The 17,418-nt window shown below is 42.1% G+C and overlaps 1 protein-coding gene across 1 annotated transcript; it reads right to left on the reverse strand.

Annotated features, from left to right (window-relative positions):
- Window positions 1-7,532: 7,532 nt before the first annotated feature.
- Window positions 7,533-12,021, reverse strand: NKX1-2 (NK1 homeobox 2). The gene is made up of 2 exons (XM_063306153.1): window positions 11,624-12,021; window positions 7,533-8,857 (listed from the first exon to the last, which is right to left on the reverse strand). The coding sequence occupies exons 1-2, from the start codon at window positions 11,844-11,846 to the stop codon at window positions 8,229-8,231; spliced, it is 852 nt and encodes a 283-aa protein (XP_063162223.1). The 5' UTR covers window positions 11,847-12,021; the 3' UTR covers window positions 7,533-8,228.
- Between the last annotated feature and the right edge of the window lie 5,397 nt (window positions 12,022-17,418).

Genomic DNA, 17,418 nt, shown 5'->3' on the forward strand with positions numbered 1-17,418 from the left:
TCTGGGCGTAAATACTTCTTTTATTTTCCTAATTTTTCCTTGCAGCTGTTTCCTTAATGCATACTTTCTATCACTCAACTGCACTGTATCTTCCCCTTTATCTATCTCTCTTCTTTAACTTCGTCAGTTTTGTCCCTTCCCTTTCTAAGGTCCTGACCTTACTTGGCTTCTTAGCATTTGTTTACTTAATTTTTGCCAACCTGGCAATGCTTCACAGCTTAGAAATAAATTACAGCACCATGGACTTTGCTGATAAAATGTCCCTTTTCCTCAGATCTCCCCACCATCATAAAAATACTTCTGGAAACATCTGTGAGAAATCTCAATCTCCCCTTGAGAACATAATCGATTGCAAGTTACTCCCACTGAGTTTAATTGGATTTATTGCCAAGCAAATACAAGTATATAGTGCAGCCATAACTTAACCTCTCTTTCAAAAGGGATAATTCGCTTTTTAAATAGTGAGTCAGTTTCTACATCTGGTCTGATTCCTACAAATCTAAATAAATTAATGTAATGTTTATGATAGCTTCTCACTGTAAAGTACTGATACTTGATAGCATGTAACAGAAACACATAAATGTTCAGTTCTAGAGGTATAATATTATATCACATTCTTTCTTCTCACAAAAAATGAAGAGTGATGTGGCTGCAGGAAAAGGATAAACCACCCAGAGTCTGAAGCAGTTGTGGAATCTTATAGCCAAAGTGAGGAAGTTTAATTCCTCAAGTGCTGTAGCCAATTGTAAAAATACCATTATCTTTTTTCTCTAAGCATTTGGTTCACCTAGGTAGGAGATATGACAGGTAGGAAAAAGAATATTCCAGGTTCATCAGAAGATGTCATTTTCACTCTAACCATTATTGCACCAAAATAACAGTGATGAGGACATGCCCCAACCATCACTGAAGTGATAGAGAGCCTGTCTTCATTTCTGTTATTTTGGCACAACAATGGTTGGGTGACTCTAGAAAATGCTAGCATGAAGAGGACTTCTCAGAGTCAATGGGAAGTAGCACCTCTTGGGGATTATACTATATTTCCCCTCTAGAAAGACAAAGGGTTTTTTTCCTAAAATTTCTTGTACTGGGGTACAGAGAGAGTGTTCTTGAATTCACTGATGAGAATTGTTGAAAACAAAGGAATAGGGAAGAGGTACAAGCAGCTACATGCTGCTGCAAAGCTTAGATGCCTTTGGGACTTAGTCAGATTAGCATAAAGATTAGCCATTGCTTGCCAGGTGAATTTAACCCTTTCTCTAACACCTAAGCAGGACATCTCTCTGTTTTATTTATTTACTGTATATATTCATTCATTCATTCAGTTTATAGAGCTGCCCATCTCAAACACATGACTGGGTGGCTAACAGAGAATAAAAAACAAGATCATAAAAAACAATAAATAACAAATATAGGAGCCAAGATAATACCAACCAACTCTGTCAACATAACCAAGATAGGGGATCAACCACACAACCCAGGCCTAGGCTTGGCAACAAAACCAGGTTTTTAAGGCCTTACAGAAAGCCAGTAGGGTGGAAATAAGTCTAAATCTGAGGGAATGATGTTCTAGAGGGCAGCACAACAGAAAAGGTTCTCCTCCACTGACTCACCAGATGGTGCTCCCTAAGAGGCGGGACCTGGAGCATGCCTCTCCCACTGGCTCTCACAGTATGGGTAGATACAACTGGGAAGAGACAATCCCATAAGTAACAATGCCCCATGTCATGAAAGGCTTTATATTTTCTTTCCTTCTCTGTTATCTCTTCTACTCAACCACATCTCCATCCAGCTTTGTTTTCTCAAGCTTTTTCTCTTGTACTGCTACCTTTCCTTTTCCCCCACCTCCATTCCTTTCCTGCCCCATTTTATCTGATTCTGCTGGAAGAATTGAGAGGAATGTGTATGTTTGTGTGCATGTGTATAGAAGGGCTGAATGTGCATGCTTACTTCAATATTTCTTGGTGTAAGAGTGACTTCTACAGGCCCTAATTTTGACCTTATTTTTGAATGTGGCTTCCAGCAGACATTTATTTCGGGCAGTCAGAAAGGAATCTCCAGGGTGGGTTTCAGCTGAAGGTGGCAAACCTAGGTTGATGAGCTAAGCATTGCACAGGATTATTGTTTTTCTTTCACTTCACATCTACTCTTCCTTTGATGTGGCTATCTTAAGATCAATATTATCTTACTTTGGGGTAAATATAGTATGATCCAGTTAAGGGATCCAACACAAGGGCCCCAGTCCAAAAAGACCAGGAATTGGCTCTAATGTCTTTTCAGAGTTATTGTCACTGGAGTTGTAGTGAGTTTCCAAATATTCTTGATTCTGAACCAAGACAGTTTTTAAAAAGATTTCTGAAAAGACGAATCCTTCATGTGGTTATCCAACACAAAATAATAATGCATGATTCAAAATAATAATGCAGGATTCTTCTCATAGCAGCTACAGTTGCTTTTCATTACTGTTTCTCTTCACTACCTATAAGTGTGTGAGCCTGAGGTACATACTGAAACAGAAGGATGTGAATTAGGGATAACAAAAATTCTACCTTAATTTAAACTGAATTATATTAAATTAAATGCAATGAAATTAAGTTCTTAAAATGTTAAAGAGACACATTTCTATTAAGGAAATGACATTTCTTTGAAATGTCAATCAAAAGATGCTACATTTTAATTTTAATAGAATTACACTGAAAAGAAATGGGATTTAAATTAAAAGAAAATCAATGAAATTGACTCTACTATTAATTGCTACACACAATACTAGATTTGGTAAACAAAGGGCATTGTTTTAGGACAAAAAGACCTAATACTATGTTTTAAAATCTGAACAAACAGGACAAGTGCATATCCAAATTTAATTTTCCTTAATAAAATAGCTTTTTAAAAAGGGTGTTTTATAATCTAGACAATCAGAAAAGAATATATGATGCAGAATGGATTGCAGGAAGCACAATATTCACTGTTACTTGTCATATGTATCTACTTTAAGTTTCTGGAGAATAGGTGGTAAGATTATGATATAGTAAAGGTAAAGGTTTCCCTTGACATTAAGTCCAGTCGTGTCCGACTCTAGGGGCGGTGCTCATCTCCGTTTCAAAGCTGAAGAGCCGACATTTGTCCGTAGACACTTCCGTGGTCGTGTGGCCGGCATGACTAAACGGAACGCCGTTACCTGCCTGCCAAAGCGGTGCCTATTAATCTACTCACATTTGCATGTTTTCGAACTGCTAGGTTGGCAGGAACTGGGACTAGCAACGGGAGCTCACTCCGTCACGCGGATTCGAACCGCCGACCTTCCGATCGGCAAGCTCAGCAGCTCAGCAGTTTAACCCGCAGCGCCACCGTGTCCCTTTAAGATTACGATATAAGTACAACTAATTTAATAAGAAGGCAGAATGGAAATTAAGTATACATTTTTGTTCAAGAAAGGCTCATGTTGAGTTATTTAACATAGGAATGAAATCAAGAAAATAAAGAGGGAGATAACTTTTCAGGAAGTTTATGTTTGAAAATTATCTCTATTAATGGTAAGATATCAAAGTATAAGTGGGTTCACACAACATGAGAAGCCAAAATGTGGTGTCTGTGACCTATTGTGTTTTATGAAACAGGACATCTTCACATGTAATATGACCAGCCAATGAGAAAGGGTGCATGCTTCATGTGAGCCATAATGTAATTTGTTTGATTTTGGCTTAATGTGTTATATGAACACAGTTATTATGGTTTGAAAAGCATGGTCTATGGCCTAGCATACTGAGAACATGACAGCAGTCCTGCTAGATCAGGCCGAGGCCCATCTAGCCAGCCTTCCATCCAGTGGTGTGCTGGGAGCTGGTTAGCACCAGCTCACAAGACCCAATTGTTAATTCTCTGGAATTTTGCAAGCCAGTTGAGAAAAAAGCTGAGCTACAATGTCTAGTGCACTGATCGGCTGTTCTGAAGCCGATGTCACAGTAACAGTAGACACAGCAGAGCCAGTTCTTGAAGATTTACATTTACCTAAACATTTAAGCACACCATTGCTTCCACCTCACATGACCCACCAGGTACATCTAGGAAGTTTACAAACAGGAGATCAAGGCAGCCCTTTTCTCCTGTGCACACTGCTTGTATAGGTGGATTGCCCCAGGCCTGGAGGCAGCACCCAGCCATCAAAGTGATAGCAATTGATAGATCTGTTCTCTAGAAATTTGTCTAGTCCTCTTTGAAGCCATTTTGAAGCTTCTGTGAAAATTCAGCTAGCTGTATTTTTTTTTCCAATTAGATTAAATAAACTGTGTCTGAGCATTTGAGAAAATATTTGCAAGGTAGGCTGTCAAAAATAGTAATACAGTCTTGGTCGCCCCAGTCAGCTTCATGCTTGAGGGGCATTTTCAAGCAGGGCCTCCCCCAATCTAGTCCCATACCTGTAGCCACCACATTTCAGCTTCACAGGAAAAACTTCCAAATCAGTAGCAAAGTGTTGCTAAGTCTAGCAAGAATCCTGTGGCATCTTAAATTTGTTAGCTTTCCAGATGCCACAAATCTCTCATTTTATGTATTGTAATTTTCACAAGTGAATAGAGTAGACAGTCAAAAAAAGTTCATACACCACCTTGAATAAACGGTAATCTGGTCATCTCTTCTCCTAATCTATGTCAAAAGGTCTTGGTAAAAAAATCAAATCAAATCAAAGGCAGCCTAGGGTCAGCAAGGTATTGAATTAAAATTGGAATGCATTATTGGACTGTCCACTAGAGGGCATGGCTTACTTTTAAAAGGCTCAAAGAATTCAATTTCTAGTTATGAGGGAAATTTCTCTACCACAGCAAAAGTGAAAAATCTTTGACACTATAAAATTAACAGATGTATGAAGACTAACTGATGTATGATGGCATAGGTTTTCATAGATTAATCTCAATATATCAGGCACATGAAATGTTATCCTTGTTTGGCAAATAAATAAAGGTATGTATATATTGATAGAAGGTGCAGTAACAGGGTAATCCAAAAAAGTCAAGATTGTAGCTTTGATCCCTTGAGCCTTGCCCCTTTTTTACATTCATAGTATTCATGATGCACATATAAAAAGAGATGGGGCTTCAGTCCCAGCTGCCATCTTGACTTTTTCAGAGTTGGGGAGGGATTCTTTCAACCATGTAGGACAGTGTTTCTCAACTTCAGCAACTTTAAGGTGTGGACTTCAACTCCTAGAATTCCCCAGCCAGGCTTAAAGTTGCCGAGGTTGAGAAACACTGATGCAGGAGGCGATAAAGTTGAAAGGAGAAAAATGGGTTTGCTGAAAACTGCCTCTCCTTCTTTTACCAATAGAAAACTTCACCATTACCTGCATCACTGATGCAACCATCCTATGGCTGGACGTGCATATGTTCACAAAGTTCTAGATGCCACCATCAGTTTTTAAATGAATAAAATGAAATAATGAATACATTGAAAATCACTGCAAGACTAAGTAATAAATAATACTGTTGTGGTTGCTGGGTGATATTGATGGATAGCTGTAGGTTCAGTAACCCTCAAAATTTCCTGAGGCTTTATTTCTTCTTTTCTTGGGCTAACTGGCTGCTAGATGGTCCAGGCAAAGTGGGAATAATGTACGGGAAAGAGGGAACAAGCCCTAACAGCTGTCAAGTTTTGTGCGTGCAGCCTTGTGCCACTTTCTTCCAATCCTTCTCAAAATAACGTATCCAGAACTTGAGATGAGCTCAACTACTGTATTTTTTCCTAATCAGGGACTGTTTGCGAACCATTTGGATGGCCTCAGGCTGCTGTGCCAATGCCTCTGTGGCCTTTGGAGGAAACATCTTCCTTCTCCCCTTGCCTTCATTTTGCCTGGTCCTACTGTGTGCTTGCTGCTGCCAACTGCTAGTAGCAACATCAGCCTCTAATAAAGCAGCACATATGAGAAATCTACTACTCTTTAAGTTGTAAAGGTCCTTTAGTTCCTGCCCTGTAGCTGCCCAGGGGACTTCCCCAACTGACCAATGGGGCATAAATGAAAAAAGAAAGGTATGGAGAATACTGTAGTTCTACTGGATCTCCACTCCACTTGTAAAAGGTGTATTTCCACTGGATGGCAAATATTCTCCAATCCCCTCCAACCAAGGTGAGGAGGTCAAGGTGAACACTAGGTGGGCTGTCACCAGAGCCTCAGACTTCTGTACACAGCACCAGCTGTTCCCACACCTCAGTCCAGAAAGGATGGAAACTGATTTGGGCTGTGGTCCCTTTGCCCCAAGTAACTCCAGCTCTGCCTAGGTAAGACAATATTGTGAGTTTGGAGAATTCCCTTTGGCTGTTGAGCAAGGATGTCCCTTCTCATAAGTCTTAAGGGCGACTAGCTTTTATTGCCACAAGCTTGGCTCAGGCAAGGTATGAGTGATCCAGAGGCTAGCCTAAAAATCTGGGTAGCTGTTGCAGAGGGAAGTCAGGGCCCGCCCAGCATTAGTTTGTCTCCAGGCCTGTCTTGTGATGCTGGCATTTCCTTTACTGCTTCCAGACAGGTAGATCAGATGCATGGGTTTCTTTCCTGCTTGGGCTGATGCTGTGCCAGGCCTTCCTAAAGGCTTTCACATGGAGGTAGTGCTCTGATCTCCTCCTGCCCATGGAGAAAGCAGCACTGTCAGAACTCACTCTGAGCTTTGCTTCCTACTTTGCCTGTGCAATCCAGTTTGCCCCAACAAAATTGGAGCAAGTTTTGACAGTGCTCCAGTTTGAACTGCACACACCCTCAAAAAATTGTGGCTCCCCTCAAAGTTGTTTGCTATCTCCTATGGCCATGAGCCACTTCGTAAAGCCCTGCATTAAGTCATAATATGGTTTGTCTGGCTTTGGCTTAACTCTGTAACCGTGTTTTGTAAACGATGCTTTACTGTATCTTGCATGAACTCAGCCAGGGTGCCTTATTCAATAATTTATTGTAAAAGCAATCTTTGGCTTGGTACAATATGCGAGCAAATCAGTATCTTTAGAATTATAACAAAGAACAAACCCATAGTATTCTCAGATAATCACACTAGGACATAGCCTTCACTTAGTTGTGACCATGGTTGGGTTTACACATTGCACTAAGCCATGATTTTTAGCCAGAGTTTGGCTAGTTGGGTAAGTATATAACATTAAACTATAAAATATGTCTTATTAACTACAATGTTAAGATCACAAATGATAATCAGCCCAAACCAAATTAAAGCATTTTCACTTAGTGCAGTGTGTAAATACAGTCACTTTACAGTGCAAACTGCAAGGTTTATAGATTATAATGGCTGTGTCCACACAGCACATTAGTTTAAAATGAGGTTGGCTTGTTTGCATGCTGTGCAAATTCAGGCAATTGGGATACTTCAGTAAACCATGAATTGGTGTATTGTCTGAAAGCCAGACTTATTTTGTGAATTAATCTGCAGAGGGTTGCCCAGTTTTAACTCATTTTAATTACACTTTACTTGAGATTTAGACTGCCTTTATCCCACCACATGAGAACAGCTGCTTCAAAATATAAGAGAGTATAGTACAATACACACTTTATTAAAATATCATCTTCATTTCCAATCTACATTTTGCATATTCCACTATTACACATATCCTGTACTTCTTTTTGGAGTGAGTTCAAAGTCAGAGCAAAGTCATGCAGCATCGGCCCCTAGAAAAACAGCCTGCTTCAGCATCTAGCACATTTTACACAGGTGGGAACAGAGGTACAGTGGTTCAGAGCATCACAGGACTTTAGATTACAGGAAGCGAACCAGCATGTGACCCTCTTTCTGACTGTTAAATCCACAAGATCTCTGTCTTCTTTCATACTTGATGGATTAGGGATCATCAGTCATATAAATACCAAATACTATACTGTATATAGCAGCTCTGGTTCCATTTTTAATAAATCCATACTCCTGCATTAAGTCATTCTGCTTCCAAAAGGATTTCACAGATTCAAACTGTGTTTGAACTCAAACTGTGTTTTCTCAAGAAAAGGTGGGGGAAGATTTGAGGACCCCTCTTTTAATGTTTTCCCATCATGAGGCTCAAAGTACCTAGAACTAGGTAATGGTTGCATCATCAGGATAGTGTATTAGAAGACATGATCTTAGGTAAGATGTAGAGAAATCACAATCTGAGGCAGACTTCCCCTTCTAGTTGTTTCAACTTCTACTCCCGTCATCCTCAGCCATTCCTGTAGGCCATCAAATTGAGGAAGGCTGATCCAGGTTCTGATCCTTTTAGAGGTGAGGGTTATAAAATGGAGAGAGATACGCAGGGCGAAGGAAGGAAGGGAAGGCCCCCGCTCCTGCCACGATGGGAAGGGAGGCTGCTGCTGGAAAGAGAAGATTGGCTGATGCATAAGATGGGAAAGTCTGGTAGGCCAAGGAGCTGGGCCCTGGCGGGCTAGGACTGCTGCCCCCTGCCACTGGGGTCACAGCATGGTTGTTTCCTGGTTGCACCAGGCCATCAATCCCAGGGTTTTGTTTCTTCCACTTTGTCCTTCGGTTCTGAAACCAGATTTTGACCTGTGTCTCAGTCAGGCTGAGCGACAGAGCTAAATTGAGGCGCTCACACACCGACAGGTATCGGGTTGCCCTGAACTTGTTCTCCAGAGCCACAAGTTGCTCATAGGTAAAGGCTGTCCTGGCCCGCCGAGGCTTGGCACAGTTGGGTTCTGCTCGGCGCCGTTTGGACAATCTTGGGGAGCTGGGTTCATCTAGATCAGAAGAGGAGGAGGGAGGGAAGCTGAGGGAGTGGAGAGAAGCAGATCTCCCCCCCGTTGTGAGGGGGTTTCTCTGCTGGCCTGGCTCCTCTTCTTCTGATGCTTGCAGGATGGCTGCACCACTTTCTCCACTGCTGTTTACATCTACAAAACGTAAAATGGCATCAGTGAGGATGATGTCAGGAGACTGGCTACCAGGCCTGAACATGTGGAGCCCTTGATCAGGCCTGACCTGCCTAACTATTGTTTTCTCTCTAGAACAATGTGTCTCAGCCTCAGCCACTTTAAGATGTGTGGACTTCAACTCCCAGAATTCCCCAGCCAGCTTGCTTGCTGGCTGGGGAATTCTGGGAGTTGGAAGTCCACACATCTTAAAGTGGCTGAGGCTGAGAAACACTGCTCTGGAAGCTGATTCCCTCCAAATGGAAGTGCATGCATACATACATAGATACATAAATATATACAAGTACAACATATGCTTTAAGTGGGAGCCTTTCCTTTCCTTATTATATTTGTTGAAAGATTATACAAAACAGGGAGAATCAGGTACAAGTAGAGAAATATGGGGGGATAAGCAACAAATCTGAAATTTCATAAAATGAATATATTCCAATATATCTTTAGAAGCTGATCAGAGTCCTTTCCTAGGGCTCAGAAGTCCTGGAACATATGCAGGGAGGAGGGGGGGGGGAGGAAGCGGCATCAACCTGTAGAGTCAACATGAATTATGCACAGCTCAACCAATGCTTCTGAGCATATGCAGAGCAAACTCAAGACTGGGCCAGTTCCCATATTTAGAAAAAGGAGGAGGGGGCAGAGAGATTCCAGTAACTCGACTCCCTGCACCTCCCTGCATTGTTTGACACCCCCCCATCACACAGACACAGACACACACATCCTGCAGCAATGTGACTGAAATCTGAAAGTAAAATACACACAATTCAGTTCATCCCAATACTTTTCTCAAACTATTTATTTTATGGGAGGGGAGGGACTTGTAGACTGACTTGAATCCTTGTATTGCCTACTTCAATTCAGTTGTATAAACCTAATTTGTTAATTGTATGAAATGTAAAGCAACTTTTTTGGAGGGGTGTATCTGAATCTGAATAAAGGAGTGTTATTTTTCTAAGGCAAACTTACCATCCCATCGATAATTCTGAAATTCTAGGTAGTCTCTTCCAAACAGAATTATCCTTCAGAGAACCAAGGAAGCTAATTTGGGGAAAGTGGGAGCAGATAGAACTTCTAACCATTTTTAAGTATTGACTTTTAAAATGTTTTAAAAACTGAGTAAAGATGTTGAGTTGGGGTTTTTTTTCCCCCTTGCAAGAAGAAGTGAATCTTCCTTCTTTGCCCCTGCCCTTCTTTTCTATCTCCTTTTTCTTCACCGAACTAATAGAGTTTCAGATTTGTGAAGGGGAGGATCGATAGATGTCATCTATTAAAGTTAAGTTTTAATCGAACAATATGAGGATCAGAGCGGGTCGGGAAAGCGATTTGAAGTTGGTACCTGCAAGCTGTGGGAAGGAGATACGCGGGAGTCGGTAATAGGATATCGATCAAGGGGGAGCGAAGGCATCCTCTTGTGGGGAGACCACAGGAACAATTATCTGGCTTGTCCTTTGCCGAGCGCGTCCCGGTGCCAATCAGCCTCCGAGAGTCGCCTTTGCCTACCAGACCGGGGGTCGCTGAGAGCTCAGCCGGAGGCAGCCTCAGCGCTTGCGAACCAGCTCGCTGCTCGCCTGTCCCCCGCAATCTGTTAAAGGAGAACGCGCCTCGGCTCCGGGCCTGGCTGTCCCGTTCCTCGAGATGCAGGAAAGGGCTCTGCTCCGTAGGGCGGGGCGAGAGACCTTATTAGCGGCGGATTAGGCTGGGCGCTCAGCAGCAGCCCAACTCAGCAAAGTAGACCGGGCCGGGGGCGCGAAGCGGAGCAGGGCAAGGCAGGGCAGAGCGGAAGAACGAGGCCTTTGGCCTCCGAGAGGAGGTGCTTTCCAGCGCCACGCTCCGTCTCGGAATCTGCTTTGAATGAAAGGGATGGTGCCCGAGCTGGCGAGCAAAACATAAACATGCCCCCTTTAAAAAATAGCCATTGAGATTGACCAGTTCTTATTTATTTATTACAGGGGGGTTTTCTCCCCCACCTAAAGTTCAGTCGCTGCCCATCGGGAGGAAATCCATAGTGCCATCAAAAAGTCTCTCCTGCTGAATTGCCGCCTGACGTGCTGCTATTCGCTGCAGAGCTGCCCCGCTTATCACCGCTTCCAGTCTCCCGCCCCCCACGCCTTTTCTTCATCCAGTTTCATCCAAGCCCTGCTTATATTTTCTTACAGACTCATCCGATTAAGGCAAGCAAGTACCACATGTACTTCTGCCTCAGGCTTCCCCAACCGGGCGGCCTCCTTCAGTTCCCAACACCCCTAGTCAGCCCCGTTGGCTGCGAAGATGGGATTCGTAGTCCTAGGCAATTGGGGGCGCCAGGCTGGAGAAGGCGGTGGTCTGATCCAAGGAACTGAATACGCAGAGCAACTTGCCGTTCCCAAAGTGCGGCTGAGAAGGGACGAGGCAGCTGCCCGCGCTCCTACAGCATCCAGCATACGGCCGGCTCCTATCTCCGGCGGCAGCAGTCGCCATCGTGGGATCGCCCCCCCCCCTCCACCCCCGCGGGTCACGCTGTCATGAAGCGATCGAGGGAGGAAGGCGACCGCCCCTCAAAACCCCTGGCCACGAAAGGTTTCGCCCTTTAGGTTCTGGCTGCTAGCCTTGGATGTTCAGTGGCTATTTGGAAGCCCCGCTGAATGCCTGCCAGGGATGAACGAACTCCGGGTGGGGAGGGAGAAGGAGGGAGGGGGGGAGGGGGGAAGGGAGGAAGCCCACGGATCCCTCGGAGCAGAGGAACGCGGCGCCTACCCTGCGCTGCCTCCAGCTCGCTCCTCCGGCGCTCGGATTCCGGTTCAACTCTTCCCAAACTTTTCCCTCGGTCTCCCCCCGCCGGCGGCGCGTTCTCCCGTCTCCCAGCCGCCGAATGGCTTTTCCTGTTGAATTTCTGCGGATCCAAGATGTCGAGGATGGAGAAGGAGATTTTCGAATGGAGGGGGGGCCCTTTGGCCCCGCTGTCCGGACAGTCCGGCATTCCCCCTCCGAGCTCCGAGGAAGTCTGCCGTGGCCCAGGACACGCCGCAAATGAGCGGGCCGGGAAAGAGCCAGCTCCGCTGGTTGGGAGACGCGCGGCTGGATTCCCGGGGGAGGCTGTCCATAAGAGGCGGAGGTCGCCTTCGGATGAGGCGAGCGAGCCTGGACTTGGGAGATGCTCGTCTAGGAAGAAGGGGAGTCTCTAGCGCGGGGGAGGGAGGGGGAGGCGAAGGGGCGGAGAAGGAGGGTCCAGCCTGGACAGGGGAAAGGGGCTGCCTGCCGAACTCCGTTGCTCTAATAGTAATAGGTGTTATTGTTGTCGTTATTATTATTATTATTTCGCTTGTCTGCCCAAGCTCGTGGAGAAAAGCACACAGGTTATTGGGGACAGACCGCAACTACCCCCCCCCCCAGTGTGAAATGACAGCAAAAAGTATATAATAAAATATGGTGCAAACCTCTAGGGGAACTAAATCCAGCTGAATTCAGCAATGTATCTTCCCAGGTAGGCTGTGTAAAATTCCAGCCCAAACTGTTAAGTTTTCTTTCAAGAGTCCTCAATTTCTTTCTCTGTGATGCAACAGAAGCAGGAGTGATGGAGGCTTCTAACCTGAGCTAGCTACTGTTGGCTGTAAACAAAGGCAAAGTCTTTGAGTTCTTTGGCTTCTAAGAATATCGTAGCCCTTGCAGAATTTAACCTGTAAAATGGGCAAGAAAATGCTATCAGAGCTAAAAATGGATGTTTTGTGAAAACCATTAGGCTGATGATTTGGGGGTAGGTGGGTGCACCCAGCATTATGGCTATTATGTGAATTCACTTAGTCACGAGATGAAATAACTTAATATATCATCTGTCTCTCCCATTATTCAGATTATTATGTACCCAGAAGCTGCAGTGCTATACTGAAACCGAGAGCACCCATTTCTGAGAGGACTTGCATTCTAAGTCCCACTGAAATCAGTTGCTCCAAAATTAACATACAGAAGTTCAGGCTGTGAGGCCTAGGATGCTTCCAGATGAGGCTTTTTCATGTGGTTTGCTTTGCCTTGTTCACCGGGGTCCACACAACCTTGCCTTCCCCTCTTGTTTTTTTCACCTGTTTTTCTTCCTAACAAAAAAGAGACAAAGATCAGATAACTGCTAATTTACATGTTACATTACACCATCAGCTGATTTTCTTGTTGGCGGCTTAGCATGATGCGTTAAGCCAGCAAGTAAATCATAGTGACTAAATTTACGGCTTAGAACAATGTGTGAACCCAGCCAATTACTACCATCATTTCACCGGCAGCAGCATTGGAACACTGGAAACATCTGTACAAATGTGTCCTTCGGCTAGAAGAGTAATAGCCACTCTTTTCCCTCAGAATGATACCAGTAAGATTGGTAGACTATACTATTCCAAAATTATTTTTAAAAAAAACACTTTCTTTTTAGGTAGGCAACATATAATAGGGAAACACTTTTTTTAGCTAAGTAACACACTGGAAAGTCCAGGTTGTATCATTTTTAAGGGGCCTGTGTCAGTGTGCGGTTTGAGACTCTAAACTGACTTTTCAAAGGGATGGTAGAAGTACCTGCACACTGAAACTCTATAACAAGATTTAAAAAAAAGATCACACATCCGTGAATATATTTTAATAAAGGTTTGTCAGTTGCAGGTGAATGTTAGGTCTGCTTCCACTGTAATCTTTGAAGTGATGTGAGGCCAGGAAAAAATGGTCTGTTTGTGGCTTGTACCTAACGTGCTGTCAAAGAGTAGTAAACATGCACATGCAGACCAGCCCTATATGATGTTTTTACAGCTGAAGGTCTGAATACAGCGTGACAGAACTTGATTCTGGAAAGCTGTTTCCTATACCACATTTCCATGCCTAAGTTATCTTGCAGGAGCATTTCAAAAAGCATTTTTGTATCACATTTAAACCAGTACCAGTTGTACATATCACAGCCTCCATTAGGAGAAGTGAGGTACTTGTGGTCTTTTAGGGAAGTGCATGTCCTATACATGTCTACACATGTATTCTATGAAGTAAGTCCCATAGAATTTAGTGTTTCACTGAATTCTATGGAACTTACTTCATAGAATAAATGTGTACAGGATTGCAGCATCCTAAAACCTGCATATATTTATAGCCAATAAATTCAACTGCTGTTTCTTCTCAACTGGATTAAAATAAAAACACTGCAGCACATTCTCTGTGTTAAAAGCATTTACAATCCCTGATTTATTTTTAAAGAGTAGTTTACTAGTATCATCTGGGAAAGAGGTATTAGCTAAAATATCTTGCTCCTCTTTTCTAATACTTCTGGGAAATACTGGTTTTTCCAATGCACATATTCAAATCTCTATTTTTAAAAATCCTTGTATAGAAGGGATGGACAATCTGCAGCACCTAAATCTTTTACAACTTCTGGGTACCTGCTCTCCCTGAATGTATTGTCAAATTTTAGTTTTCTATCATTTTGAGGCAGGAAATACACCCACACTAACTGTAGCATAAGACTAAGGCTTTTTAAAAAAGAAAAGGGCTGGTTCCTCCTAAAAGGAAAACACACATAGATACACAGAATTCTGGTTTAACCTTTCACATCCCCTGACTTCTCATTTTCCTTTTGAAAAACCATTAAGTGGTTTTTCAAAAGCCATGAAAAGATTGTCCATCCCAAAGTGGAAAAAGAAAGAGAATAAGGCAAGTTTTAGAATAAATTCATCTTTAAAAGGTTCAAAGACTCAGAAATATAAACATTAAAATCAGTGCAAGATATGTATTTCGATCTGCAAAGCAAAAAGAAAAAAAGTAATATTCTAACTAGTCCTTGAAAAGAAAGAGTCAAGGAAATAAATATTTGTTTGATAAATAAATATCTGTAAGCTGCTCAGAGTCACTGTGTGTAAGTTGGGCGGCCATATAAATGTGTTTAATAAAATAAATAAATAAATCTGTTGGCCATTATTCTATATAGTAAGTGGTACATCCACTTTCTTCAGTTATCTATTCCATGTTAAATGATGCTGAGTTTAATGGAGCTGAAGTTGAAATGAGCGACATATCCTATTGTTGATAGTGAAGATTTATTTAGAGTCAATTTTCCTCTTGGTTTTCCAAAAGGTTAGAGGCCTGCCCCTTGTCTACAAACCAATTTACCTTATAATGTGGTACTGCAGCTTGTGCTTGGTCATTTTTCAAAAGGTAAATTAGAAGGTTTTCAAAACTTAAATGTTCCATCCAAAAATAGCACTGGGAGGCCAATAACCTCTCTTCTCTCCTTCGCCAAGGGACAATGAATGGATCGGCCATTAGCATTGTTAGCAGGTATAGAATGGATTTAGGAGGAGAAAATTACCAAAGTGAAGCTTTAGGCCTATCAGTCCCCAGCTGATGAGCCATTTAAGGGAGGGGGGCATTCCTTGAATTCTCCCCTCCTCAAGCTGTAACATGGTTTGTTGGTTCTGGCATTGCACAGTGTGTGAATCCAGCTAAAATCTCTCCTCTCCTTTGTTACCCTGGATCTTATCCAAACATTCTAATCTGAAAAACAATGTTTTATTTAGGACATTTTGTACCATTATTAGAGCATGGTAAGTATCTACAGAAACATGACAAACTTGTGGTAACTGAAGAAATCTTCTGCAGCTCCTGAGTTAGCTAAATATGATCCATTATAGTCACGCTGCTTTGATTATAATTGATAAATGTTCTGAATGTTCCCACTTTTTTCAACCTTATGGTCGTGTTTTGTAACATCCTCTGCAATTACAAATTGTGGAGATTTTAGAACACACTTTCACATCCAAATCACCAAATATCTTTGGTAGGTTTGGTGAAAAGGTGGAAGACACAAAGCAACAGAGTTCAGTGTACTGAATTCTTTTTTTGCCCACAGGATCTCATGAATGGCATCTTGTTACATATTCTGGACACTTTAGGGAGCACTGCAGATATCAGAGGCGAAACTCCGAAAAATTTAGCAGATGTTGATGGGGGGAGAGGCAGGAGTGGCTGGCCTCTCAAAAGAGTATGCCACATCCATTCCTATTATTGTGTAAATTAGCATCCCAAATTGTACAGATGCCCCCTACATATTCTGATGTTTTACTTTCAAAGAATCTAGCCTCTGATCCCCATAAGATAAGAATGGGAAAACATCTGCTTGTGGTACTGTTTTTTTTTTAATAGAATGATGAGATCCACTGAGTGGAGCCCAGTGAAAAAGAGATCTTGTTTTTAAAATTATGGGCCCAAGAATTTCTTCTGAATATCAGTACTAAATTGAAATCACAGTCCTTCCACCTGAAAAACTATTCCTGAAAACATCCCCTGCTCAGGTTTCTTAGTTTCACAATATAATTTAACAGTGTAGTTGTTACTGATAAAGTACTGAGAGTTGATAATCTTAGCTGGCCTACTTCAGATAATCTAGAAACCAGTTGCTAAATTCTCTAATCACTGCTATTATACATACATTTTGTATTACTGCATTAAATCCATTAGGATCAGATTTATGACATTATGTATTTAGCTTCCTTAACTATCTATCCTTTTTTATCACAATTTTTCCCCATGTTCTTTCTCTCCCCTTTGTGTAATTCTGTGATTGGTTTACACACTTAATAAGCTTTAATATGGTTTATTAGGTTTTTCCTTAATGCGTAGTGTGAACCCAGCCATTGTGGCTTGCAAATCATGGTCTGGTAGTGTTGAACAACCTGTAGGTACCTTGCAGGTATGACTAATCTACAACTTTCAGCAGCCTTAGCCAATATGGCTGATGAAGAGGGATGCTGAAAGCTGTAGTTCTGTCATATCAGGAGGCCATAGGTGGCCCACCCTTAGAATTGCTTAGGGTTATGGTGTGAACCTAACCAATATGACTAACAAACAATGAATGAAAGAAAGCATGGCTAATATGACATGTGAACTTACCACTGTGCAACCCTAGCTAATAGTATTTATTCAGTAAACCCTGATCAAACACACTGGATTAGGGCATCTGCCCTTGTTTTATTTCAGACTGATTGTGTGTGTGGTAATATAAGTCTAATGCCATTGAAATTAATGTTCTAAGAGGTTTGCCTAATTATTATCTCAGTGTTAGTAGTACAGCAGGAAATGATTTTGCTTAAAAAGTAAATGAAATATTTCACTTTCAAGAGGCAGGAAATTCTATCCCAGTGAAGACCAAACATTTTGGTTGTCTGCTTTGCTGATACATGAATGCATTTACTGATACAATCACTCCATTTTGTTTACTTTATCATACTTCTTAAGCAGGGGCATCTGCAAGAGGAAGCAATGAACATTAAAAAGGGCCAGGGCTTTGATGGTGCGCAAGCAACCGCCACCTTGCCTTTTGGATCTTCCTGCAGAACCCCTTTACTTAACTGCTATATGTTTAAACCAACAATATGCAAATTTCTGATTCAATTCTAACATTAATACTTAAAGTGCCAAACTGATGTTTATATTTGTTCCAATTTGAATTTATTTGTAACAACAATTTAATGTTTTTTTTCCTTTTAACAATTTGTAAATGCTTATGTAATTTTGATATTTTGTAAATCCTTGAT

The sequence above is a fragment of the Candoia aspera genome, chromosome 6 (genome assembly GCF_035149785.1).
Source record: "Candoia aspera isolate rCanAsp1 chromosome 6, rCanAsp1.hap2, whole genome shotgun sequence".
Classification (NCBI taxonomy): Eukaryota; Metazoa; Chordata; class Lepidosauria; order Squamata; family Boidae; genus Candoia; species Candoia aspera.

Excerpts from the sequence above, each read along its gene's own strand:
- NKX1-2 (XM_063306153.1), bottom strand. The coding sequence starts at position 11,846 with ATGCCGGACTGTCCGGACAGCGGGGCCAAAGGGCCCCCCCTCCATTCG. Across the intron at positions 8,858-11,623 it reads CGAGCTGGAGGCAGCGCAGG|ATGTAAACAGCAGTGGAGAA; the intron begins GTAGGCGCCGCG and ends TACGTTTTGTAG.